Consider the following 27,943-nt stretch of genomic DNA (forward strand, 5'->3'; position numbering starts at 1 on the left):
ACAACACATCTGAAATTGTTTGTTTGTTATGCATTTTCCATATATCCATTTTTTTATGTTTTTAAGTTTTGTAACATTTGTAACAGCCTTTCTTTGTTGCGTAAACATTATTTATGTCTGTGTCATGTTTATATGGCGAATAATTAGCCAGTGTTTTTCTTTTAATTTATTCTAAAATCATTTCTTTTGATTACAAGTCATGTTTGCGAGTGGTAATGAACTGCTTTGGTGATAAACGACCCCTGTCAACATGCCCGGGTAATGAAGTCTTTCTTTGTGCTGCTTTCTGCTGCCCACCCCATCATTTAAATAAGTGCTCGTTTACAGCATTTAATTAGGTTTCAGCACAAACAGCACGGACGGCTAAATGCTGTAAGGCTAATGGTCTTTTTGTGCAGCAGCTGTAGTGCACTGGACGTTCTCCAGATATGGGATCGGAGTTTATCTCCAGCACTGAAGATGGAATCAGACGTATCTCTAAACTCCATCTGTTGATGCTCTGATGAAGGAATCGAGCTGCTCATCGCTAGCATGTAGATGAGAGCCGTTTCGACTCTGGCATCTGTTGCTGGAGATATTGAGATGGAGTTTTATTCATTTAGATGCAAGACATGCATTGATACTTAAAGATGTGCTTGTGAAGTCTATGCAGAGATCCTTTAAAAGCATTGAAAATGCCCACATGGGTTTTGTCCAACCTAATATCTTAATAATATTAAAAATCTAATGTTACCATGGGCTTTAGTAATGCATGCTGTATTATTATTGTTTTTTTTTTATTATTATTTTATTTATCTTTATTTCTAAAGATCTCCTCAGTCTGGTTTGAGTTTATTGTGGTATTTGTTTCTGTTTTGTAACATGGTAAAAAAATAAAATAATAATAATAATAAAAAAATAAGTTTAGATTTAAAAACATGAAAATTGTTTTCTGATCCATGTTAATATTTATGCAGATAACAAATCAAATATTCTTTTTTCAGTATGTGTTTCATTTAGATTTTTTACTTATTTATTTTAATTTCAATTTTTAGAATTGAATGAATTATTAGCTTTTTTGAGAAAAACCTGCTAAAGTGGAAGGTCAACACTGATTCATTTTGATTTTTTAATGAACATTTATGTTATATTTTTATTATATACCTGTATTATTTTGAATGAGCTTTTAATTTTTTTTTTCTCAGATTTTAGTATTTTAGTTTTTCTTCCGTTATTTATTTACTTATTTGATATATATATATTTTTTAATTTCAGTTTTAGTTTTAGTAATTTAAGTGCTATGACTTTAATTTCTTATTTTTATTTAGTCGCCAGGGCAAGACTTAAGTTTAATTTGAAGTTAGTTTAATTAAGTTTTTCATCTCATATTCATATTTTTATTTTCATACCAATATTATTTTTAACTAATTTGAAAATTGTATTTTCATTATTTTTTTTATCTTAGGTTTTAGTATTTATATTATGTGCTTTTGTCATTTTGTTAATTTTTTCTATTTATTTATTATTTTTATTTTAAATATCATTTTTAATTTTAGCGATTTTATCACTTAAACTCATTTATTTCAGTTATTTGCCAATGCAACATATTTTTTCCTTTTATTTCAGCTTAATTTTAGTTGCTGAAACCTTTTTTTTTTTTTTTTTTACTTTTTTTATAGTTTCTCCTCATATAGCATCGTCATGAATGGTTTCAGGAATCACTTGCTGAAATTTGCATTCAGCTTCTAAATGCGAAACGTTTTGCATGACTCTAAATGTGTTTGTTTGTGACTAAATGTCATGCATTTACACTGAGAAGCAGTTTTTGTGTTTAGACGGTCTTGAGTAACACCAAACAGCAGTAAAGTTGTGCATAAAAATGCAATGCTTTATCCAACACTGATGTCAGTACTCTAAACGATTGACCTTTGACCTCAGCCGTCTCTGCATGAATCAGACAGACGGAGCGCTTCAGATCAAAGTTCACGCTGACATTACCATCTCATTCCCAAATGCCAATCTACGAACGGACAGCGCAGTGACAAGACAGTCTTCTAGAAACGGATCTGTCTGAACCCGACCCGTGCGAGAGCTGCCAGTCACGTCCATCTGTCAGATTCCTGCAGAACAACAGCCGAGCGCTGCTTTCTTCCTCTGACTCCATGTTCATCCGTCACATCATGTCACACAAACCATTTAGAGTCAATGCATTTGAAGAGATTCTCTGAAATTGTTCCTTTTATTGTTTAACTGTCAAAAGACAAATTCAGATTCTGGCAAATTCTCATCCTTTTTTTTCTCCCCCTCTTCGTTTAATTCCATGTTTAGCAATATATCATTTTTTGTCGCAATGTTAATGCAATGGTTTGAAAGAAAAATGTTCGAAAACAGTGCATCCATTAAAAATATTTTCATTTAAATTTAAGTTCAGTTATAAACAACATCTGTTGTACTTTTTTTTTTTTTTTTTTTTTTTTTTTTAGTCTAAATAGCTTTATTAATTCATATTTTAGAAATAGTTCATTTAGTTTTAATTTAAACTATAAAATATTATTATAATTATTTCCTTGGTAGCTAGATGAAATATACTATATATATATATATATATATATATATATATATATATATATATAACTAAAACAATGTAAATAAAATAATTTGAATTTGAAACCAAATAATAAAGTAAATATTGAAATTTATTTATTTGTTCAGTTAACATTTATTTTATTTCAAGTAGCTAAAATAAATTTATTTTTATGGTTTTAGCTGTAGTAAACTATAATACCCCGGATAGAGATTATCTAAATTATTATTATTAATCTTTTTTTTTTTTGGGGTGAAGTAATTTTACTGTCTAGAACACGTTTTATTGACTTTTAAAGACTTTTTGCCCAACTCTCTTTTATAAATTGTTAAAAAAACTTATTTTATTTTTTTCAGCAAGGATTACTACCATATTTTTCAGACTATAAGTTGCACCTGAGTATAAGTCGCATCAGTCCAAAAATACGTCATGATGAGGAAAAAAAACATATATAAGTCGCACTGGACAATAAGTCACATTTATTTAGAACCAAGAGAAAACATTACCGTCTCCAGCCGCTAGAGGGCGCTCTATGTGTTCAGTGTAGACTACAGGAGAACTGAGCAGCATAGAGCGCCCTCTGGCGGCTGGAGACGGTAATGTGAACTCTTGGTTCATGTCAAATTAATTTTGATAAATAAGTCGCACTTGACTATAAGTCACAAGACCAGCCAAACCAAGAAAAAAAGTGTGACTTATAGTCCGGAAAATACGTTAGTAAGTGTCTCACAATACAGAAATACATTTTGCATACACAAATGTCTCAGAGACTCTTTGCGTGGAGCACAAGATGCTTCATGAGTGCTTTCTAGTTCCTGCATGCTCTGTTCTTCTGGATCTGAGCTGGACTGCTCCGGTTTGAACCGGTTCTCTGGTATTATCAGGATTTCCAGTGCGTGTTGTGTAATGGTCGTCAGCGAGGACTCGTCTAACTCTCTCTTTGAGATCTGCGTCTTGTGTTTGCTGGTGGGAGGTTCGTGTTTAATGACCCTGAGCTTCCTGAAATATCTTCCGTCTTCAGGCGAAACCAGAACCGCTCTGACTGATAACTTCATGTCACTGTCGGCTCAGTGAACCAAATACTTTCTGTATGAAATAAGTTCATCATCTTTGATTACTTTGGATCTTGGTATCAGATCAGAGACCTCATGGACTGTATAAAACGCAGATTTCATCCTAAAAACAATCGCAGAAGGAAGATTTCACGTGCTAACAAGTCTTCAGATTCACAAAACTGTACGTACAGTATATATGAAGCTTAAAATGGCTATTTTTTTATGCATAACCTTATTTGCATATAATATCCATATGCATATTCTCATCCATGTGATATTATCATGATATAACGATACACCAGTACACAAATCTACAGTGTGTTACCGTCCTAACATGCATTTTTTGGCGGGTCTGATCCCTGTTAGTCACACCTGGATCTGTGCGGCGTCTGCATGGCTCTTATTAGCGAGCGATGTGGCTAATTAATCCCAGAAGCAGCCCTTTCAAGCTTCGGGCTCTTCCAAACCCGCTGACAGCTGAGCGAGTGTCTGATAATCTGACTGTAATCCTCCAACTTCACAGTCACGAACTCGCTGCATACGTCTGTGAAGGAACGGTCTAGGCCTGTGGTCTAGTTTGGGACAGACCTGTGCACACATGAACCCACAGACAAGCAGGTGTGTGTGTGTGTGTGTGTGTGTGTGTGTGTGAGAGAGTGAGTGTGTGTGTGTGTGTGTGTGTGTGTGTGTGTGTGTGTGTGTGTGTGTGTGAGAGTGTGTGAGAGTGTGTGTGTGTGTGTGTGTGTGTGGAATCTTAAAATCACAATTTTTTACTTTATTTTCAAAGCATTTTCAAAGGATTCCTGATTAATTCAAATGTAATGTACAGTAATACTGTATGTAAAATAATAATAATAATAATAAAATATAAATATATATATTTTGTAATTGTAAGGACATTAGGTTTGTGATGATTATAATAATTCAAATACATTAATTCATTTTTTTATTATGCATTTTCATTTATTAATAATGTTTTAATTATTTTGCAGTTATTCTTAACAACTTTCTTAATTTGATAAAAAAAAATTAACATTTGTAATTAATTTGTTATTATTTTTTTATTGTAATTATTTTAGTAAAATAGAATTGTTTATTATTAATTTGTAATTATAATTATAATTATTTTTGTTTTTTATTGTTGCTTTAACAGAGTGCTTTTTATTTTTTTAATTATTCATTTTTATTTATTAATAATGTTGTAATTATTTTGCAGTTATTTTTAACAAATTTCTTAATTTGCAATTTTTTTACATTTGTAATTTTTTATAATTTTTTTAATTGTAATTATTTTAGTAAAATAGAATTGTTTATTATTAATTTGTAATTATTATTATAATATATTTTTTAATTTTTATTCTTGCTTTAACAGAGTGCTTTTTATTTTTTTAATTATTATTATTATTATTATTATTTAATTTTTTTATTTATTTTGCATCTGTACTATTTCAGGGGTTTATTTCTCTTTATTTGTTTGGTCGGACGTTCCTCTACACGTCTAATGCGTATGAAAACACATGACAGCAGAGACATGGAAAGCTATGAAATGGACAGATAATGACATTGTTCATCTGTGAAATCTGGTTTGCTCTATTAAACCAAGGACAAGGACGTGTGTGTGTGTGTGTGTGTGTGTGTGTGTGTGTGTGTGCGTGTGTGTGAATCTTCCCCTGCAGCCTAATTTTCATGGTAAAGTCCCAGTCCCATAACGACATCATGTTCCTTTTGAAGTGCACTAACCTGCTCACTGAACACACACACACACACACACACACAGGTTCACCTTCAGCAAGGTCAGGAAAAAAAGAGATCTCAATCTTAAAGTCCTCACAAGTTGTATTGGAGAAATCCCAATATTACAGTCATAGAAAACTATTTCAGAGCAGCAGGTCAGTAAAGTCAATGCTCCATAATAATAATCAATATTTTAAATTAGCTGTCTGTGACATCATCAGTAATAATCAAACAGCAATAATGCAGCAATAATCTTGTGGAACACTTCAGACACTAAAAGCACTTTTTGTTTATTGTGCGTAATGCGTTTCTTTGAATGTTTCAATGTTTCATATTTACATTTATATTTTCTTGTATATTTTAAAGCTTAATTTAGCTAAGAATTCTTACCACACAAAGATTCTTAAATATACAATAATTTATTATTAATTTTTACATTTTTTATTTTAATTTTATTTCCTTTTATTTATAATTCATTTGAAAATATTTATATTTTTTAAACATTTTTAAATTAGTTTAAAAAAATATTTATTTTTATTATGTGATAGAAAATGATATATTATAAATTATTCAAATAAATATTTTTTTTTTATTTATTATTAAGCTGTAATTTAAAAATTTGTAAAAAAAATAATATTTTTTTAATAAATTTTTAATTATTTTAATTTTTAAAATATTTTATGTTTTTTATTTGTATTTATTTTTAAAATGTGATTAAAATATATATTATATATTATATAAAAATGATCATTTTTGATTAATTTGTAATTATAAAAAAAAATTATTATAAATTTGTAACAGTTGAAAAAAATATATTATTATAATTTAATATAATTTAATTGATCATTTATAACTTAAAAAAAATACAAATGTGATATTCAAAGATGGTAAACTGAGTAATTATTAAGAAAAAAAAATCAAGACTCCTTTTAGAAGTGATTTCCGTGTTATGCTAGATGAAGTTAACGAACACCACTGATTAGGAGTTTAGATGCTGATTAGCCCTGGTCCAGTCATTCCCTCCACACAGCAGAATCATGTCTTGTTTTGTTAGAGTTATCAGTGGATCTGGGACTCTCTCTCTCACACACACACACACACACACACACACACACACACACACACACACACACACTGTCTCTGTGCTGTGGTTAATCACAGGCGTGCTCCTCTGAGGCTCGTCAGGTTAAGCGGAGCGGTCTGTTCAGACGCTGATGTTCGTGCTGTTTGTGAATTGTTGATGAAATCCCTTCGCGATCCTCGGCGTGTGCCTGACTGCCTTCACAGCGCTCGAAAGGTTACAGCGTCTTTCCAAACTTCTGCTGTGACCTTCAGAGCCGCTTTCATCACACACAGTAAACACTGAGACGCCGTCTGTGACTGAACAACAATAAAGCCACGAGCTCATGTGTTTCACAGTAACTCAACTTTATTCTGCATGAGAATGATTATTTACATGATTACTTTTAAATGATGTATAATTTTTGTTGTTTTTTGTTAATAATAATAATAGCAATAATATATAATATAATAATAACAATTATATTATTAATATAAAAATAATTGTTAATTATAAAATGTTTATAATTTTTAATAAATGTATTATTATTAGATTGTCAAAAGATATTTTTAATCAAATATGTATTAACATTCAAAAGTTATTTTTATGATATTATTTTTTAATAATATTTATTTGCTTCATTTAATTCTAATTATTATTTAACATATTTAAATTATATTATTACAATTTCTTTAATGATTTGATTTTATTGCATTATTTTTTATATATTTTAGTATTATTTATTTGTGTGTTTAGCATTTTATTATTTGTAAATATATAGTTATTTTTATTATATTATTTTTTTATGATTTTTATTTGCTTAATTTAATTTTTATTATCATTTAAAATATTTAAATTACATGATTTTAAAATTTTATTTGTTTTTATTTTTATTTTATTGCATTTTTTATATTTTAATTTTTATCTGTTTGATTTGTTTAGCATTTTATTATTTGTAAATTATATATATTATTTGTAGTGTTTTTTATTTTTATTTTTTTAAGCATGACTCAAACTGGAGTTTGTAAAAGAGCCACAAAAGCAATATTATAAATAACAATAAATAATAACATTTACAGTTATTTTATCCACAAGTTAATTTAAAGCCAGTAAACAGTCTGTACGGCACAGTATTCATTAAATAAGCTAAATAGAGCCAGTCAAGTGGCTCACTAGGTAGGCAGCATCTCAGAGGGTTGGTTTGAGTTTGGAGGGTGTGTTGTCTCTTTAGGGAGCGCAGGACACTCTCACAGTCTCTTGTCACAATCCATTGCATGCCCTCAGAAATGTGCATCTGAATGGTAGTTATTTCCCAAAACAGTACAAGCTCAGTCGTGATGTTTGCGGTTTGTTTACGCCCGTGTCACGAAAACTGTGTTTAACTTGTCACAGATTCTGTTTGCTTCCTCCCAGCGAACGCTTGAAGATCTGCGTTTGAACCTCCGCTTTATTTATTCATTCATTTTGAGCCGCAAAAGTAACTCATGCCCTGCTTTATAAAGAAAGTTTCACTTCAGTGTCTTTGACGTGAGCCGCAAAGACGCCACATAACTGTCTTCTGTGTGAATCTGTGTTAAAGTGTAATGTATTATTATTTTCAGCATCATTCCTCCAGTCTTCAGTGTCACATGATCTTCAGAAATCAGAATAATATGATGATTTACTGCTCAAGAAGCATTTCTGATTATTATCAGTGTTGAACACAGTTGTGCTCACAATATTTTTGCTTTTATTCTATTTTCTAAATTATATGTATTTTTTAAATTTCATTTTTTTAAATATTTATTACTTTTAACTAATTAATTTGTTTCATTTAGTTTTCATTATTATTTAAAATATTTAAAAAAAATTATATTGTTTTTAAATGTTTTTATTTTATTGCATTTGTTTTTTTATTATTGTAAAATATTTTATTTATTTATTTGTTTCTTTGCTTATCATTTTATTATTAGTAAATTAATCTTTTTTTATTTTAAGTTGTATTTTTGTTGTTTGTGACCCAAACTGGAGTTTGTAAAAAGTAATATTATAAATGAATGACACCCATGTTTAATAAATGTATTAATATTAATCACAGTTGAACAAAGAAGCATAGATCTTTAATGCATCTGTAGATGGTTTTGGCTTTTACCAAAGCAGCTTGGTGCATTGAAATGAAATGCGGTTGTGTGTGTGTGTGTGTGTGTGTGTGTGTGTATTAGCTATTGTATAATGAGGTTTTAGAGACCTAATATTAGAGTTTATAGAGTTTGATGTGTCTCGTATGTTGTTGTGCAGAAGCAGAAACAGAAACACCTTCACCACCATTCGTTTTCACAGCTCAATCTGTTTCTGGTTCTTTGACGTCTTTTGTTTCTCGCTCCATTTATAGTGAGACTGATAGCACATCCTCCCTCTCTCTCTCTCTCTCTCTCTCTCTCTCTCTCTCTCTCTGTGTGTGTGTGTGTGTTAGGGCCCCGGGGCCGTGTGTGATGTGGTGGCAGTGTGTTGACCCGTCTCATGAATCACGGAGCATGAAACAGCCTCGCGGCGAGACATGCTTTCCTCCGCTGATTCGCTGCTGGCCACCTCCTTCCACAGACCTGAGCAACAGAAATACATTCAGATCAAACTGCAGAATTCAGACACTCACTCACGCCTGTGATTATTCTCTGAAGCACATTGTGGATCATAACAGTAGTTCATTACTCGTGCTATATTTCAGGTTTCTGAAGTCATGCTGGTATTCACAAAGAAGCTTTCTTTTTGCCACAGATCCTTATTAAATAATGGTTTGTTTAAATTGTTATTGAATTAGCATTTATGGTATAATTAAATGTATATAAAAAAAAAATTCATTTAGATCTATATTTATGTTTATTTATTTTGTAATAAATTTTTATTTTTAGAAATTAAAAATTAGATTTAAAAATAAATGTTTTTTATTTTTATTTTAGTATGTATTTGTGTTGTTTTGGTGTATTTTTATTTTTATTATTTCACATTTTATTTGGGCTACTTAGTTTTTTTATTTTGTGTGATTTTTAGTTTTATAATTATTACATTATATAATTTATTTTATATATTTATTTATTTTATTTTATAATTTATAATTTTGTCATTCATTTTCTGTCTTTTAATTTTCATTAATTTTTATTTTAGATTTAATGTTTATTTTATTTAAAATATATTTAATATATATTTAATATATTTTCAGTTATTATTTTTTAAATTTTTTACATTGTTTTATAATTTTTTATAAAAAATATAGTATATAATTTTTTTTTTTTTTATTAAAATTTTATTCATGTTTTTATTTTTTTGTTTTATTTTTGAACAGTCTTTGGGGGTGACACTACATATGCATTAACATAATGTAAAACTCTCTATAGCTCCTTAACCTTTGACCCCACTCACTCAGATATCACTCATTCCCCATCTTGACCACAGTAGCATCACATAACACCGAAAGTCCTTCATACATCCAGAAAATCCCTCTCAGCCAATGCAAACATTCATTTCCATTTCAGTCCAATTTGAAATTCAGTAAGTGTTTCTCAATCTAATGAAGGTTCTGACAGATATTAGAATAAATATCTCCTGTGTTAACATAAATGAAATGAGGTCAGAAACTGATCCCCGTCGGCTGCTGTGAATTCATTAGTTGTGAAGCTCTTGTGGCTGGGTTCTGAATGAGGCGACTAATTAACGTACTGAAGCCTGTGTGTTTGTGGACTTGTAAACAAGACTAACAGCGGCTCTTCTGCATCTCCACGTCAAACACCACGACGGCCGGTCGCTCCACTTTTAGGATGTGAACAGAGTTCTGGCAAAGTAATTCCAGTAAACCTCACGCACTGTAAACAGCAGGTCAGAGATGTTTTAATGTGCAGAACTGAAGATCATTGATTCTTTCTTGAAAGCTTTCTCCGTCTGGTTCTCCAAGAATTTGCTCTAAAGCAGTGCATGTGGGTAGTTGTCACATTATTACTCTTTTTTTTTTTAGAAAACATTTTTGATTGAACTTTATCTGAATGTAGAGGAAAATTTTACTACTTTTGCACCATCAGGTAACATTGCATTTTATCATTAATACAGTCAAGAGTGCTAATTTTAAATTATACTATTATTAAACAAGCATTTATGGTTGAATTATTATATGTGAATATTTTTTATATATATTTTTAGTTTATATTATTTTAATTTCATTTTTACTTTTTTATATATTTTAATTTATGTTGTTAATTTATTTATTGAAAAAAAAAATTAATCTATCCTTGGACTACTTTTAAAAAAAATTGTAAAAATTGTTTCTATTTTATTTTATTTATTTAATATTTTGTATTTATTTTTTTCCTTTTCTTTTATTATTTTATTTCCTTTTTTAGGAATCTTTGTGGGCTTTATTCTTTGACCCATTTCTGTTTTTTCTTTAATTTATTTTCATTTTTATTAAATTTTTTAATCTTTGCAGGCTTTATCCTTGCATTTTTTTAGTTTTTATGTGTTCATCCTTATTATTAAGTTTTTCATCATTTTGCAAAAGTTAAAATAAGTCTTAAAATAGTCTTGTTGTGTGACAGACGAATAGTTATTCATTATATTTAAAGTAGTCCTGTAACCTGTAATAGTCCTGAGCTCTGGTTGGCTGCCAGGGTTTTGTAGTTGCGAGGCTGTTTTTCACCCGTTTTATTGATCGCCAAGTGAAGCCAACAGATGCAGTGGTAGTTTAGCATGTCACTGCCTTCATGTGATCGATCCATGTGTTATAAAAGCCCAGACTGTAGCCCTGTTTCATGTCCAGTACTAAACTGTAATCGTCTCCAGAACCTGCAGAGTCAGCTTTCGTCCAGGCTTTCAGAAGAAAGGTCATAAATTAGAAGACGGACAGACAGAAAACGCCTCGTGGTGAATGTCAGTGAAATAAATCCGTGCCTTTTCTCTCTCTCTGACGTGTTTGTGTTTGGCCATTTTTATTTCTGAATGTTAGTGCATGATGGCATTTGCATTGCACACACAGCCTGATGCTCTTTCTATAAATCAAACGGTTGATACACAATAAATCAGGAGCTGTGTTAGCTGACGGCGCTTCATGTCCTCCCACACGCGTGTCTAACGTCACGCAGGAGATCTGCATTCGATAAAAGCACCATCAGCTGCTCTGTCGGTGTGTGTGTGTGTGTGTGTGTGTGTGTGTGCATGTTAGAATTAGTTTGAAGGACATTTCTTTACAACCCTGCATTGATTTTGTGTATAATACTTGTTGAATGCATAAAATAAAGCACACTGCAGTATTGCATCCCATTATGCAGTATAAATGCAATAAATGCAATGCACTGTATATACTGGATTTCTTTTTCTTTTTCATTATATGATTTCTGAATCTATTATAGCATCACAGGAATATCTTCCTCCGCCCTGTAACCTCTATAAGTGCATCAGATGGAGGTTTAATGCGAATCAAAGACCTGCTGAGCTCCTTCCAGACGCAGACACTGTTTGACTTTCGGCCGGCGTGAAGATGAGACGCTCTTGGCTGAAATCCTCGCTTCGGTGTCCAAGCGCAGTGGCTCCGCGCCCAGTGACTCAACCTTTAACTGCGCGCCAGTGCAGGAAATAACAGAAAAACAAACATTAGCCGTGTCATTTATTAGCACCCACTCCCGCTGATACCAGATAACCTGATGAAATCTGCCTGTTACGGCCGGCTGATATATTCACCTTGTTCAGTCTGGAATTCATCTCACTTACAGCAAAATCAACCGCTTCACTTGAGTATTAATACAAGTGCATTATTTGTAAAGAATGAGAATTACTGAGCTGTGCATCAAGTCACCAGGATGACACAACAGTGCTATTTTAGTGCCATTGAGATACTGATATAGTTTCTGAAAGTTTCATTTTTAGATTGTATTTTTTTTCATTTGAATTTGATGTGAATTTTTTTTTTTTTTGAGGTTTTTGTCAATTTAGTAGTTTATTTTTAAACTAAATAGTTAAAATAAGAAATGTTCTGTAACTTAAATAATATATTTCTTTTTACAGTTAACATTTATTTTATTTAAAGTACCATCTTTTTTTTTTTTTTTCTTTTTTTTGTGGTTTAACTTTGATAACCTTGCAACAAATTTTTTTTTACTTCTATAAAACGGCGACGTTTTTATATATAACATGATTTTCAACAATGATCAATGATTAGACTTGATTTTATTCATTGGAGGCAAAATTCGAACATTTTATTAGTATTTTTGTCATTAATCCTAACAAATAACTTTAAAAATAATGTAAATCAAATTATTATTATTATTATTATTATTATTATTATTATTATTATTATTATTATTTTAAAATTAAGTAAATAAAGTTTTTTTTATGACCCTATTGACAGACTTAATATTTCAAGTAATTTCGCTCAAGTAAAAAGTTTGATTTATGAATGTTAAAGGGGGAAACGAGACAAAAATATGTAGATGCAGACATGAAAAATGGGAATTTCATACAAGATTTTGGAATTTAATTTTGAAAACTAAGAGGTTTCGATGATTCTGGCTGAAAAAGGGAAGGTCATTTTAGAGGTGAATTATGAAAGCAAACATCGGGAATCAGAACAGAAAGTAAATGATAAACGTTATGATTTTGAGGCCTGTGACTAAAATGCTGAAACTGTGTAACCTAGAAAATAAGAAGCATGTTACAGACTCTGTTGTTTGTGTTGTATTGGATTCTGAATGACTCATTGCAGTTAATTCACCACCTACATGATGTGTCATGTCTCCTGTTCTGTTGTGATGAAGATCGGTCTGATGTGGCCATCAGAGTCTTCACTTACTTCTTCTTGTGGCATTTTTCAGCCTGGAATTAGTGTTATATAACTAGCCGAGTGCAATTCATCAGCAGTCTGTCCTATTATCAGAACATGTGAGGATGACAAACACTGTATTAGTATGCACTGTTGGCTTTTCCAGTCAGTGGAGCCGGTTCTTCTCTTACGTGGAGATGAAAAACTGCAGGCATGCCAGATATTAACCCCATTTATGTAATGGAGGTTATGCATAATCATCCACTTACATTCAGCCGACGCTCGGCCTCACATACTCTAAGAGTTTTTATGGGCATTTCAGGGATGATTTTCTAGACACATCCTCTGGTGATTACGTGATCAGATTAACGAACCTGTGCAGTGAGCAGAACGCAACATGTATTAAGGCTATTCGAAACAACGTTTCTGTGTTTTTAGACTGGCATCGTTGGAACTAATTTAGACACTTGTTAAAAATACTTAATAAAAATGTCTGAATGTCACTGCATTAAACAGTGATGTGAGTAAGGTTTGTGAACAAACTTTGACGTTGGCTTGGGAACTCTAAACCTGAAAGTTTGAAGCAGTTGTAGATGTTGCTATCACATTGCTAGCATGTTTTAACATGTTGCCAGCATTTCTAAGTATGATCTGCATGACTAGCATGTTATTAGCAAGTTTTTTCAACATGATTAGCATGTTGTTATCATGTTTTAGCATTATTAGCATTTTGTTAGTATGATAAGCATTTTGGTAGCATTTTGGTTTTAAAATGTTGCTAACATGATTAGCATGTTGCTATTATCTTTCTAGCATGATTAACATGTTAGCATGTTTTGACATGATTAACATGTTTTTAGCATGATTGGCATGCTGTTAGCATGTTGATAACAAAAGCATATGATTAGCTTTGTCTAACCTGATTAACCTGATTCTAGCCTGATTAACATGTTAACTTTTTTTACACGATTAGCATGTCGCTTGCATGTTTTAGTATTATTAGCATGTTAACATGATAAACATGTTGCTATTATCTTTTTAGCATAATTAACATGTCAGTATGTTTTGATATGATAAACATGTTGCTAGCATGTTTTAGCATTAGCAGCATGCTGTTAGCATTTTGAAAATAATAGCATGTGGTTAACGTTTTGCTCTCTCTCATGATTAGCATGTTGTTAACATGTTGCTAGCATGTTTTACCATATTTCCGTTAGGGGTGTCCCAAGACGATTTTTTTTTGTTGCCCTCGAGTCTGAGTCCAAGTCAATTTATTTAGAGTATCTACTGATACCGAGGCCCGATCATATACTTCTATAATACATAAAAAAAGAGTAAAGAAGAGCGTAAAAACTGATCCAGGATGTTCAATAAATTACATTTTGGAATATATTCAAATAGAAAACCGCTATTTTAAATAGGCTAATAAAAATATTTAAAAATGTTACTATTTTGCTGTACTTTGGATCTAATAAATGCAGGCTTGGTGAACAGAAGAAACTTCTTTAAAAAATAATAATCATAATAACAAGCTTACTGGTCAAAAACTTCTGACTGGTAGGATAGGCAACTTAAATTTTTCTATAATTTCTAGCTTTTAATTAGCTTAGAAATCTAAAACTGCTGGGCAATAACAAATAATAATGATTTGTTTATATACTACAAGCACTTTTTATCACATAATAAGACAGAATAGTTAATTAGCACTGTTTTGTTGATATACTGTATTTATCACCTGCTGGAGATTACTTGAAAAAAATTTTCGTGATCGTATATATAATTTGTCTTCGTGTTTCCATAAGTTTCTGTTTTCCTGTGAAAACAGCAGTTTTCATACAGCCATAGCTGGACACTTTTGTCCATATTAGGAGTTTCCTGATATGACTTTCTGCGCGAGAGCGCCCTCTGGCGTCGAGTATGAATGAAACACACACTGCAGGAGAGTTTAGAGCTCTGTGATGTTCATCTCGCTGTATTCTGGGTCCGAATAAAATATCAGGTCATGCGCAGACTATCCCGTCTCTTTAAGTTTGAATATATATTTATTCACACCAGCTCTTGAAAACAAAGTGATGTCATGCCGCACACGTTGCTGTTTCTGTGTGGAGTCAAAAGGGTCTAACTCTGTGTATATAATGAGAATATCTCCCTCTCTCTCTCTCTGTCCTTGTTCTCCACTCCTCTGTGGTTCTCAGGTGTGTAGAGTGAAGGGAGGCTCATGGCTTCATTATGGGGCCTGGGCTGGCCGGGGTGGCTGGGACTGGCTCTGGCCTTGACGGCCGTCCCGTGCACAGGCTGCCCTCCTCGCTGTGACTGTGCGGCGCAGCTTCGCTCCGTATCCTGCCAGCGAAAGCGCCTGTCTGGTGTACCGGAGGGCATCCCGACAGAGACCAGACTGCTGGATCTGAGCCGGAACCGCTTGCGCTGGGTGGCTCCAGGAGATCTGGCTCCGTACCCGCGTCTGGAGGAGCTGGATCTGAGCGAGAACCTGATCAACACACTGGAGCCCAACGCCTTCGCCAGCCTGCAAGCCCTGCGGACGCTGAGACTCAGAGGAAACCAGCTGAAGCTCGTGCCCATGGGAGCCTTCGCACGGCTGGCCAACCTCACCACACTGGACCTGAGTGAGAACAAGATCGTCATCCTGCTGGACTACACCTTCCAGGACCTGCGCAGTCTCAAGAACCTGGAGGTTAGTCCCTATAAGTCAGTTCACTCTGAGGCCAACTTGTTTTTCTTTCAGGGACAGTGTTTCCTGAAGCAAAATGTATGTATTTATGTATATATATGTGTGTGTGTATATATATAAATTTTTTTGTTCAAAATGCATACAATTTTATTTTAACTAGTTTCCAAGGCAACATTTAGCATTTTCATTAAGCTTGATGTACTAAAATAACTAAAATGAACACTGAAAGTTATTTTATTATCAATGCAATAGTTGTTATTAATATTAAATAGCTGTTAAATTTTTATTTTAATTTAAAGAACTTGAGTTTGTTTGTTTGTTGTTTTTTATTGTGTTTTGTTATATTTATTATAATTTTTTTTTCCATTAAAAATAGCCTTTGATGCTGACATGGCATTATATAATTATATACGATACCTTATTTTAATTTAAGTAATTAAGGTTTACTAAATTAATTTTACTTAATTAAGTAAATAAGTTTTAGTAATTTCTTCATTCATATATATATATATATATATATATATATATATATATATATATTCCAGTTTAGTTATTTTAGTATGTCAAGTCAAACTAAATTAAAATAAAAAAAATATGCTAAAGTAAAATGCATCTTGTATAGTTCATTTTACTTCAGTTAACATTTATTTTATTTCAAGTTACAAAAAATGTTTAGTTAACCATTTTCATGGCCATTTAAAACATACATTGAAATTAAATAAACTAGAAAAACTTTATTTTATTTTAAAAATTATAAATAAATACAAAATTATATAGACATTTTAAAAATAATAATAAAAATGACAAGCATAACTAAATTATTAATTAATGAAAACTATGTAGACATTTAAAAAAAAGTAACAGAAATGACAAAAATGCCGCGTCATTCAAGTAAGTATTTTACATCTGATGTGTTTAATTGTCACAGTAGTTTTGGGAATTAACATGATAGTACAGCTTCATATGCTAAATCGTTTTTTATGAAATCGTCAAGATTACATGTCAAATTAGCATTAAAATCACAAATTGGGTTTATTCAGGAACAGATATTGTGCATGTGTTCTGGAGAACATTTTAAGAAGCAACTGGTTCTTCAGATTCACTTTCTTTTAGTCGTTATATTGTGCTTTTGTTTGTAAGCTTGCTCTGTCTCCTCATTTTGTGCTTTTGTAAAATCAAATGAACTGTTGTTGTACTAACCAATCTGTGCTCACTCTCCAGGTGGGTGACAATGACCTGGTCTACATCTCTCACAAGGCTTTCTCAGGACTGATCGGTCTGGAAGATCTGACCATCGAGAGATGCAACCTGACTTCTGTATCGGGCCAGACTCTGTCTTACCTGCGTAACCTGGTGACCCTGCGACTGCGGCACCTCAGCATCTCGGCCCTCGAGGACCAGAACTTCCGCAAGCTGTCTGCGCTGAGAGGCCTGGAGATCGACAGCTGGCCGTACCTGGAGTACATCTCTCCGCTGAGCTTCCAGGGTCTCAATCTGTCCTGGCTCTTCATCACCAACACCAACATCAGCTCGGTGCCGTCGGCCTCCTTCAGGAACCTGGCTTACCTGACGGCCCTGAACCTCTCTTACAACCCCATCTCCACGCTCGAGTCCTGGGCCTTTCGAGACCTCATCAGGCCGGTTTACATGTAGTTTATATGCTTACCTGCATGTCATTTGACCATTCATCCACATCAGAGACCCCCTCCCTAAATCCCTACAATCTGTGCTTTCATGAAAAAAAACTGTAACTGTTTGACAGGGTTACTTAACTTTAACGTGTCATGTTCACAATTAATTAGGTTTATTTAGAAATGATGCTAACAAACTGTATTTATGCATTTCTTAAATTCTTGAATCCAAAGGGAAAACAAAAGCATTTCATCAAAGAGCCAATTCTTTTTAATATACAGTGCAATTCCAGGTTTATTAGACAACTAGATTGGAAAGGAAGGAATACATAGTATTGTACTACTAAATATATGTAGTATTTTTCATATTAGTAATTTTGCGGTTTTACATATTGAATTTGGTTATAAAATAGTTGGTGTAATTGTTATAATTATTTGTAATAATTTAGACAGTTTTTTTTTCATATTTTAAATCACTTTGTCATTTTTATTAAATCAGTTTTTTATTTTTATTTCTCTTTTTTTATTTTCAAATTTATTATTTACATTTACATTTATACATTTAGCAGACGCTTTTATCCAAAGCGACTTACAAATGAGGACAGTGGAAGCAATCAAAAACAACAAAAAGAGCAATGATATATAAGTTGATTATGCATATAGTATTTTTTGTTTTATTTTATTTACTTTTTAGTCATTTTTGGAATATTGGTAGCTTTTAGTTTTTTTAAAGGTCTGTTTAATTTTTAATTTTAATTTTCTGGTTTTCATTTTTTTTTGGTAAAAAAATATTTTATTTCTGTGTTGTTGATTTTAGTTATTAGTTAGTTTAGTTTCAGTCATTTATATATATATATATATATATATATATATATATATATATATATATATATATATATATATATATATATATATATATATATATATATATATATATATAGCCATTTGAATTCATTTTTATTTTATATTTTATTTAATCATTTTTGTCAGAGTTTTTTTTTATATCGGTTTTATTAATATTATAACATTTATATAAATAATTGTTTTTACAGTTTCATTTTTTTTTCATATTTAAAATGTAAAAAAAATTAACATTTTCATTTTGTAATTAATTTGTACTTGTTTTCAGTCCTTTTCGGTTTTAGCAATTAGATTTCAGGCTAGTCAAATGCATGCATATAATGTTAAAACAGTGTTTTTCAGGCTAGTCCAGATTAGACATGTTCCGGTATTCGGTAATGCAATCACTGTAATGTATATGCACGATATTGTTATCGTGGGCACTTCTAAATACCGTGAATAATTATATATTACAAATTATACTCTGATGTAAACAAGCAAGCATGAGAAGCACATGGGGAAACATGTGAGAGATAGCTGAATGAAAGCACATTCACTCTCTGACAGCAGATGGCGCTAAACTGCAGAAAATTCAGCTATTACCCTGGAAACCCCATAAATAAAGCAGCCGCTCTTACTTTCTAAAACATATTTAAATAATTTTAAATCCCCATTCAGATTTGTGTATTCGCTAGTTACTTTAGTATTTAGACTTAATATGCTATTTCTTTTCAAACTTTTATTTTTTCCATTTTAATCTGGACAACAAAATGCACTAGATATTGTTTGAAAGTGTTTTGATTGTTTATTGTTCAGTTACACTTTACATTAGGGCTTCATTAGTTAACATAAACTGCCAGCATTCATTAATCTTAGGTATTCTAATATTTAATAATATTTAATAAATATTATAAAATTGAAAATTGTATCTGTGTAATTTAAAGATTTAGTATTCTTTTTTAACAAAGATTAATTACTTATGTAGCAAATGTAGCTATTGTGAATGTTAATGCATTAAATAAGTTAATCATAGTGTAAAGTGATACATATTGGTCTTTATAGTTCTTTTGCACTTCTAATCTGTTTAAAACTTTAAACTTTATATATCTTTCTGTATTGCTTTGTCTTTAAATGTTCATTTATTTTTGTTATAAGAAAAAAGCTATTTAACCTGTTATACTGTATTACGACCAACTAAATTTCAATACTGTGATAAAAGCGTATACTATGATAAAATCATTAGCAATTAATTGCAACAGGAAAATTCGATATTGGCATAACCCTAGTCGAAATATTGTGCGTGCAGAGAAAAACTCAAGGAGAGACTCTCAATCAAACATTATTATAGTTAACCATATTATGCATTTAATAAACGTGGTCCATTTCCATCCAGGTGCTGTCAAACATTTTACTCAATTAACTGCAGTCGTACTAATAAAGCTGTCCTTGTTCTTCAGACTGAAGGAGCTGCACATGGTCAGCACCAACCTGCTCACGGTGGAGCCTCACGCTCTGGGGGGTCTGCGTCAGATTCGGGTCCTGAACCTGTCCAACAATGATCTGGTGACTCTGGAGGAGAGCTCCTTCCACTCGGTCAACAGCCTCGAGACGCTCCGTGTGGACGGGAACCCGCTGTCCTGTGACTGTCGTCTGCTGTGGATCCTGCAGCGCAGGCGCACCTTAAACTTCGACGGGAAGATGCCGGTGTGCGCCGGACCCCCGGAGGTGCAGGGATACCTGCTTAGCATGTTCACCGATTCGGCGTTATTCGACTACTTCACCTGCCAGAAGCCTAAGATCCGCAACCGGAAGCTGCAGCAGGTGACCGCTCACGAAGGCCAGCCGGTGTCGTTCCTGTGCCGCGCCGAAGGCGAGCCGACGCCGGCAATCATCTGGATTTCACCTCAGAGACGGAGGATCACTTCCAAGAGCAATGGCAGGATTACGGTCCTCCCCGGTGGGACGCTAGAGATCCGTTACGCGCAGGTCACGGACAGCGGCACGTACATCTGCATCGCCAGCAACGCCGGCGGAAACGACACCTACTTCGCCACACTGACCGTCAAAGGCCAGCTGGTGGATCCGGGGCTCTTCGCCAACCGCTCGCTGTACGCGGTGGACTTCAACGACACCGGGCTCAACAGCACGCGCGTTTTCCTCAAGTTCACGCTGGATTTAACCACCATCCTGGTGTCCACGGCCATGGGCTGCATCACGTTCCTGGGCGTGGTGCTCTTCTGCTTCCTGCTGCTGTTCGTGTGGAGCCGAGGACGAGGACAGCGCAAGAACAACTTCACCGTGGAGTACTCCTTCAGGAAGACCGAGGGACCCGTGACCACCAGCGCATCCGGAGCCACGCGCAAGTTCAACATGAAGATGATATGAAACCACGCAGCCAGGGGTCCTCGGGGAGAAGCATAGACGCCCAACACTAACACACACACAGTGCTGAATCGCAGAATACACACGCCGTATGACCGCAGAAACGTGAGGACCGCGCAGTGTTATTTTAGTATCATTAATATAAGATTTTATATATATCGTATTTTTCTGACTGTAAGTCGCACCTGAGTATAAGTCCAAAAATACGTCATGACAAGGAAAAAAAAACATATATAAGTCGCACTGGCCTATTAGATGCATTTATTTAGAACCAAGAACCAAGAGAAAACATTACCTTCTCCAGCCGCTAGAGGGCGCTCTATGTCTTCAGTGTATGCTACAGGAGAACTGAGCAGCATAGAGCGCCCTCTGGCGGCTGGAGACGGTAATGTGAACTCTTGGTTCATGTCAAATTCATTTTCATAAATAAGTCGCACCTGACTATAAGTCGCAGGACCAGCCAAACTATGACAAAAAGTGTGACTTATATAGACTTTTAGTTAAAGTAATTTTATTGTAGGTTTTTGTCACTTTTATTTATTAGGTTTTATTGAAAATAGAGTTAGAGATTTGTATTTTTTTGTTATTTTTTTATTATTTTGAAGGTTTTTGGAAGTTTTATTTATTTATTTTGTTTTTTAAATATGTTCATTTTAGTTTTTAGTTCTTTTCAGCTTTTTGTGGTTTAAGTATTTCAACTTAAACTTAACAAAAATGTATATATATATTGTTTTTTTATTATAGTTTAAAGGTTTATTAATTGTGCTATGTGTTTTTGATTTACTTTTTTTTTATTAGTAAAATAAAGACATTATTATTATTATTATTATTATTATCTTATTTTACTATTATCTTATTTTATTTCATCTAATCTATTATTAATAATATATTTACATTTATATTTAATAATTTTGCATCTGTTTTTGTCAGTTTTACTCATTTTAAATTTTAATTATTTCTATTTTTCTTTTTGTAAAATATGTATATTTAATTTTTAGTTTAAGTTTATTTTCAGTAGTTTTTGTATTTCAACTTAAATTCAGGTAATGTACTTTTTTTAATTTTTTTTAAAAATAATCTTAGTTAATGGTAATAACACTGCGCTCTTGTTCTCACAGCCTTTCTGCTGCAGCTGCTGGTTAAAAAATACTCGAACAAATGGTGACTTTTTCTCACTTTTTGTCAATTGGGGAAACCTCAGATCTGCATCCGCAGTTTTACGCACGAACCGCTTTCCCTTCACAGAGAAAATTACAATTCTAGAATCAGCCGCAGTGTCGTCTCTGGATGAGAAGTAATGGCGTGTAATTTTTCTCTTTAGAGTAAGCTAATTAGCATAGTCATTTAGAGACAAACAAAGCTGAGTTGATTTCCATAATGCACTCTAATGCGACGCCCACTTTCACCAAACCACTAAATTATACCTGATTTTGCAAACTGTAATAACGTTTGTTCTGCATCGCACAAACAAACAAGCATGCAAACACTATCAAACGAGTCATTCCAGCATTAACTTGGCTCTGCGATGAGCATCTGTGTGAGTTGGGAAAAACGCACCGGCATCAGCTTTTGCTTTTAACGAGCCTGGACCGGGCTGACGAGGGGTCGGATGAGGTCAGGGTTGCCGCTTACCCACAATCCCCCTCGTTCGGCCTCGGTCCGTGCACAAGCCGACAACACGCTGGCCTTCATGGGGGGAGGCTGCATTGTTGTCGGATCCGCTAGACGTCAGGAACACAGAGAAACATGCACACACACACACACACACACACACACTCTAGAGCCATATATTTACACGAGGTTTACATACACAATAGTGCACTTTGAATCATATTCCGTTTGCAATAACTGCATATTTTATTTTTGTACTCAGCCTCATTCATGCATTTATGACTAACTAGTGTTATTATAGTGCTTCACTGTGAATTCATTTTCTGTTTCTATTGCACATTATATACAGTATATAGATTAGCATGGACACAATAATGCATATGGTGCATGGTTTTCTCTCGTCCTGATGCTCTTTGCGTTTTGCGGCCGGTGTGTGACCGTCTCTGCTTCTCCTGCCCAGTCCGAACCCCCATGTCATTTCCCAAATCCGCCCCCCCCCCTCGACTGGGTCTCAATGAGGGAGGGTCCCTGGCTGGTGACCACTAAGATGGACATGAATTCATGTCGCCCATCTACTCCACGTGTCTTTGACTGTAGAGGGTATTCTGTGTTTATTATATTCAGATCATTTGTTTGCAATGAGTTATTGTACTACTTTGTGTCTTTTCTTTAGTGTTTTAAACACGTTAATTGAAATCACGACAGAATCTGTTTTCAACACCGGAGCCGCTCAACATGCAATGTTTCTGAGAAGATGCATTGTTAAATTTGAGGACGAACTTATCTGTGCATCATGCATATCTAATAACCGACAGCTGGTGTTGAGAACAGATGAGTTAACCAATTATCTACAAGAGCCATAAATGAAGAATGTTGTAATTTAGACTCACCTGTCCTGGAGTGTGTGTGCAATATGAGAAACACAGTCAAATCTGCTGGATATCACCTACTACACCTGGGTTATAACTACTTAATCTAAAAGCATTAAGCATGTGTTACTAGAAAAAAAACAAGAATTGAAATGTATTAAAAGTAAAATGTTAAAAACCAAATTTGTAATTTTCATTTAGTCTGAATTTATGAATAAAATAACTAAAACTGAAATAAAATCGAATAAAAACTATACTCCTGTAACTAATAAAAAAATTACATTTATACATCAAAATGGCAAAAACTTTAACTGAAATTAAAATGAAAGATATAAAAAGGAATTCAAAACTATAATTAGTATCTAAAAAAAAAACGTATAATAATAATAATTAAAAAAAAGCTTTAAACACAAGCCAATGGCATGCAAAATTAAAAATCTAAGTGTGTTGTTTGTTGTTTTATAGTGCACCCCGAAATACATTTGATGTAGAAGCAATTTTCATTTAGAAATGACTAATACATTTCTCAAATAATTAAAAGAAATCGCAAGATGCACATTGAATTATGCTTCAAATTTTGAAGTTGAAAGACTAAAATAGTATTTTTTTTTCTTCTTCGTAAAGAAGATTAGGAAATGTTACAGTTCCTATAATCACTCATTACTATCAACTGCGTAATAACTGCTGTTGTCTTCTACTGAAACAATAATAATGATGGTTTATCAGACCGTCACAGACTGAATGTGTGATGCTCCATTGAGCTTGACTTACATAAGAGTCCTGGAGTGACGCTAGTTATGCTTAATATCTATATATCAGTAACATGGCTCTTTAATGATCGGTGTAATCTGTGATGACAGTAAGAGGTTGCTTTAATCTTGATAGGACTCCGCTTTATGATATCATCCACTTTGTTAAGAAACACAGAGTGACATAAGACTAGAGCGTGACGTCCAGCCGGTTTGACTGTTTTCTGGTCTGGTCTGGACGAGGTGAAGTAAACATATCAGGTTTTGTGACCCTTCGCTGTTTGGTTCGCCCGTGGTCCTCAGACCTCGCCGACATCATCCACAGTCGTAGGTTGGAGTCGTGCTCGTGTGAGTACAGTAGATGTTGTCTACAGTGGCCTGTGATTCGATGTTGTTGATGGGTTGAACTGTTTTAGTTTAGCTCTTTCTGTTAGCGTTAGCCTCTAGCCGTGCAGTCAGTCACTGTGTTTAGGTGTGGTGATGATAGAACGAGAGAACGGAGGCTCAGCCGGGCTTCCTCTTAACCTCCTTCCTTCCCAACAACCCCAACGCATTCATGAACCGGACGATGGACTGAGTCCGCTGTTTAAATCAGAAAGGATCTGTAAAGTGTAACATGTTTGTACCCTTCTCTGAATTTAACCCACATTGTTTCTAAAATGCCTGATGCAAGATGAGCGAAATTCAGAATTTGAGAATTTTTAGTGGAATTGCAACTTGAAGTTTTGAGTTTGTAGCTTTTAGTTGCATTTCAGTTTTCAATTAACTATGAGTATTTAATAGTCATACCAAGTCTCAACCAAATAGAGAAAAATCTTTAAAAGTTTATATTCTTTATATATTTCTTTTATATTTTTTTTTGCAATTTTCTAGTTTTGGTTATTTTATTATGTCAACTTGCACCAAATTAAATCATGCATTTTTTTGGCAATTCAAGTAATAGTTTAGTTTTCATTTTAAGTCCTCACTACCACCCTGCAATAAAACTAAAGTTAACTAATTAAATATAATACCTGTAAATTAAAAGAAAAAATAATTCCATAGGTGGCATTTGAAACGTTGCTAATCTAATGCTTTCAAAATATGTTGTTTTGTAGCAAATTCATACTGTAACTTCATTACAATTTAGCATCCCTTGCATCTCAAAAATGCTTAAGAGCATCTCAACTCGGTTCTGAATGATGCTCAGCTCTTGAACACGCAGCTTCCGGCGTTTGCGCAAGAATCTGTGATTGTGTGTGATCATGTATGAAATGTCTGGAACAGCAATACGTCAATCACACGTTCATCCAGGCCTCGCTGTCTCTCTCTCAGAGCTGCATTACAACCACCAAACATCTGCCAACATTCAAGCACCAAGAGAAATGGAGACGCTGGAAATGTTTTACGCTTTTCTCTTGGTTTTCTCTAAACCAGTTTCTGGTCAATTACTCGGGCTGTGTTCAGAATACTAGCACACTGCGCTGTGTGTATACTGCATATGTATCTATTTTATTTTTTTTGTATGTGCAGTGATAAATGTTTTAAACGGTGCTACGTTGTCGGGTTTTCCACCGTGTGCTTGTCGTGTACTGTACATATGAGTAAATGCAGTAGGTTGCAATCTGGGTTCTTTGCATTTTAGAAATATTATTCTGAACACAGCCGCTCTCTCACATCATCCCCGTGCCGTTTCTTCATATCAAAGATAGCATGTCCAATAAAAGCTCATCCGCTCTCAAACGGGATCTTCTTTGTGATTAATACATGTTGTGGAACAGAAACTAGGTCCCTTCTCAGTCTGGTCTGATTCTCACAAACACGCTTTTGTTTTACAGAAAACCCTAATTCACATCCAAAGGACCCGTCCACATTACACTCTAATTTAGAGCATCTCTTAAAGCTGCAGTAGGGAACTTTTGTCAAAATATATTTTTTACATATTTATTAAACCTGTCATTATGTCCTGACAGTAGAATATGAGACAGATAATCTGTGTAAAAATCAATCTCCTCTGGCTCCTCCCAGTGTCCTATTGCTATTTGCAGAAACTCAATCGCTCCCGTTAAGAAACAACCAATCAGAGCTGTGGTCTGTAACTTTGTTTGTGTTCAAAATGTAGAAAAATGTATATAATAAGCGAGTACACCATGAATCCATTCTCCAAACCGTGTTTTTAGCTTGTCCTGAATCACTAGGGTACACCTATAATAAGTGTTTATATTCGGACTATTTTAGATTGCTTCGGAATACCGCGGCGGAGTAACCCAGTACCTTTGTGATTCTTCATAGACATAAACAGAGAGAAGTAGTTCCGGCTACGATGTTCTTCCGCAAGACGCAAGCAGTTCTGTTTATTAACCGCGAGAGCGTCAAAAGTTCCCTTCCGCAGCTTTAAATAAAAACGGACTCTTTTAATAAAACACCTGAAGTTCACATAAGTGTAAACTGCTCTTATTATACAGCAATGGTTCTGACCCATATACCACACATGTGGGTCATTAGTGTCATATCCATTGTATAAAAGTGCTACTGATGCTGATGAGAGTTAAATATGGCGGTCTTAACAACGCTCTTCAATCATTTAACACATAAAACTCACATGAGAGAGAGATATATTGTAGTTCTAGGTGATCTATACTTCTATTTTATTTCATGCTTGGAGCATGTGTGCTCTGGGGTGATTTTATCACGTGACGTCACTGCCATCTAGTGGTGAAACACCAAAACATTGAGACCCTCCATCCTTCAGTTTTGAAGCTCTTCACCTGCCATGTGCTCAAGAATAATTTTATGCAGATATAAATATGACTGTTAGTCTCATAATACATGTCACTGTTAAAGGCTTTTCTACCGAAAACTCTCATGAACTCCATTTCCGTGGACCGTACTCGGATAAGAAAAACTAAATTAGTGTTAGTGCTGTATGACGCAGAATTTTTAGAGTTAAATGTGTGTGAAAAGAAAAGGGTGTCGTGTCTTAAACTCGACAGTTGTTCATATTTCTACTTGTGATTAACTAGGAGTGCTGTTCTTCAGAAAGCATCCATTTGGGATTTGTGCATGCCTTCTTTACACGTTATGACATTTCGGTCCGTAAACGCATCCCTGTACTTCACCGGATGTCTTTATTGCTGGCTATGAGATTGGATGGGAACGGTGTTTGACTGTCTGAATATGAGCCATAATCTCGTGAGATGTTTCACAGTTTGTGAATATTTCAGGTATTGCATGAGACACATAGGAGCCTAATCATGCAAAGCTTCTTAATGTAGAAAGCAATATATTCTTGTCTTTTGCTTGTGTATACTCTTCATCTATCTATAGTTCAGAGATGTCAGAGAGGAAGAGTTGTGGGCATTAATAAAGCGTTATCGAGCTCAGATATCATTGCCATATCGTTGATATTTGAAGTCGGTGTGTCATTTTCATGCACGTCACTTTAATTCGCTCTTCATGTGTGTGTTTAACCTTTGCTAAACCTTCCAGGAGGTTTACAGAAAAGGCAGTTTTCAACTCGATTAGTTTGTTTCCGTCCAATCTCACAGCAGCCCGGTCTCGTCCATTATAATGTGTATGAATGTTGTTTTGTTTATCTGTTGTTTTCTATGCATATGTTTGTTTTATACTGTTTGTCTTGTAAAAAAGAGCAAAGAGCTTTTGATTCATAAAAGCATGTTTGACCCTGTTCACTGTCTTGGGTGTTATTTGTCTGTTCGTGCATCTGTTCAACAGCATTGAAATCATGCACAAAAGAGGCCAGTCCTTCCTCTTTGAAAAGGTTTGGCCATATAGCAACATCATTGTTGTCTCACAATTCAAAAATGCACACAAATAATAGAACAGATTTTAAAGAAACCATGATATTTACATTATTTTCCCCCTCCAGAATATTTTAGGTATCACTCCTAGAGAAAGGACACGTGCTGAATGAAGGACACAGATTCTGCTACATCAGGATTTTTGATGAGTTAAGTGTAGTCTTGCAATTTCGTACCACAAT

The 27,943-nt window shown here is 33.8% G+C and overlaps 1 protein-coding gene across 2 annotated transcripts in view; it reads left to right on the forward strand.

The window, feature by feature from the left end:
• The window catches only part of LOC127938530 (leucine-rich repeat and immunoglobulin-like domain-containing nogo receptor-interacting protein 3), a 45,469-nt gene extending 17,841 nt beyond the window's left edge, over window positions 1-27,628 (forward strand). For both annotated transcript variants that reach the window (XM_052535199.1, XM_052535209.1), the window contains 3 exons: window positions 15,386-15,882; window positions 17,101-17,516; window positions 19,808-27,628. In XM_052535199.1, coding sequence (XP_052391159.1) covers window positions 15,409-15,882; window positions 17,101-17,516; window positions 19,808-20,735 — 1,818 coding nt within the window. In that variant the 5' untranslated portion in view covers window positions 15,386-15,408 and the 3' untranslated portion in view covers window positions 20,736-27,628. The remainder of the gene's footprint in view (window positions 1-15,385; window positions 15,883-17,100; window positions 17,517-19,807) is intronic.
• The last annotated feature ends 315 nt before the right edge of the window (window positions 27,629-27,943 follow it).

This window comes from Carassius gibelio, chromosome A2 (genome assembly GCF_023724105.1).
Source record: "Carassius gibelio isolate Cgi1373 ecotype wild population from Czech Republic chromosome A2, carGib1.2-hapl.c, whole genome shotgun sequence".
Taxonomy (NCBI): Eukaryota; Metazoa; Chordata; class Actinopteri; order Cypriniformes; family Cyprinidae; genus Carassius; species Carassius gibelio.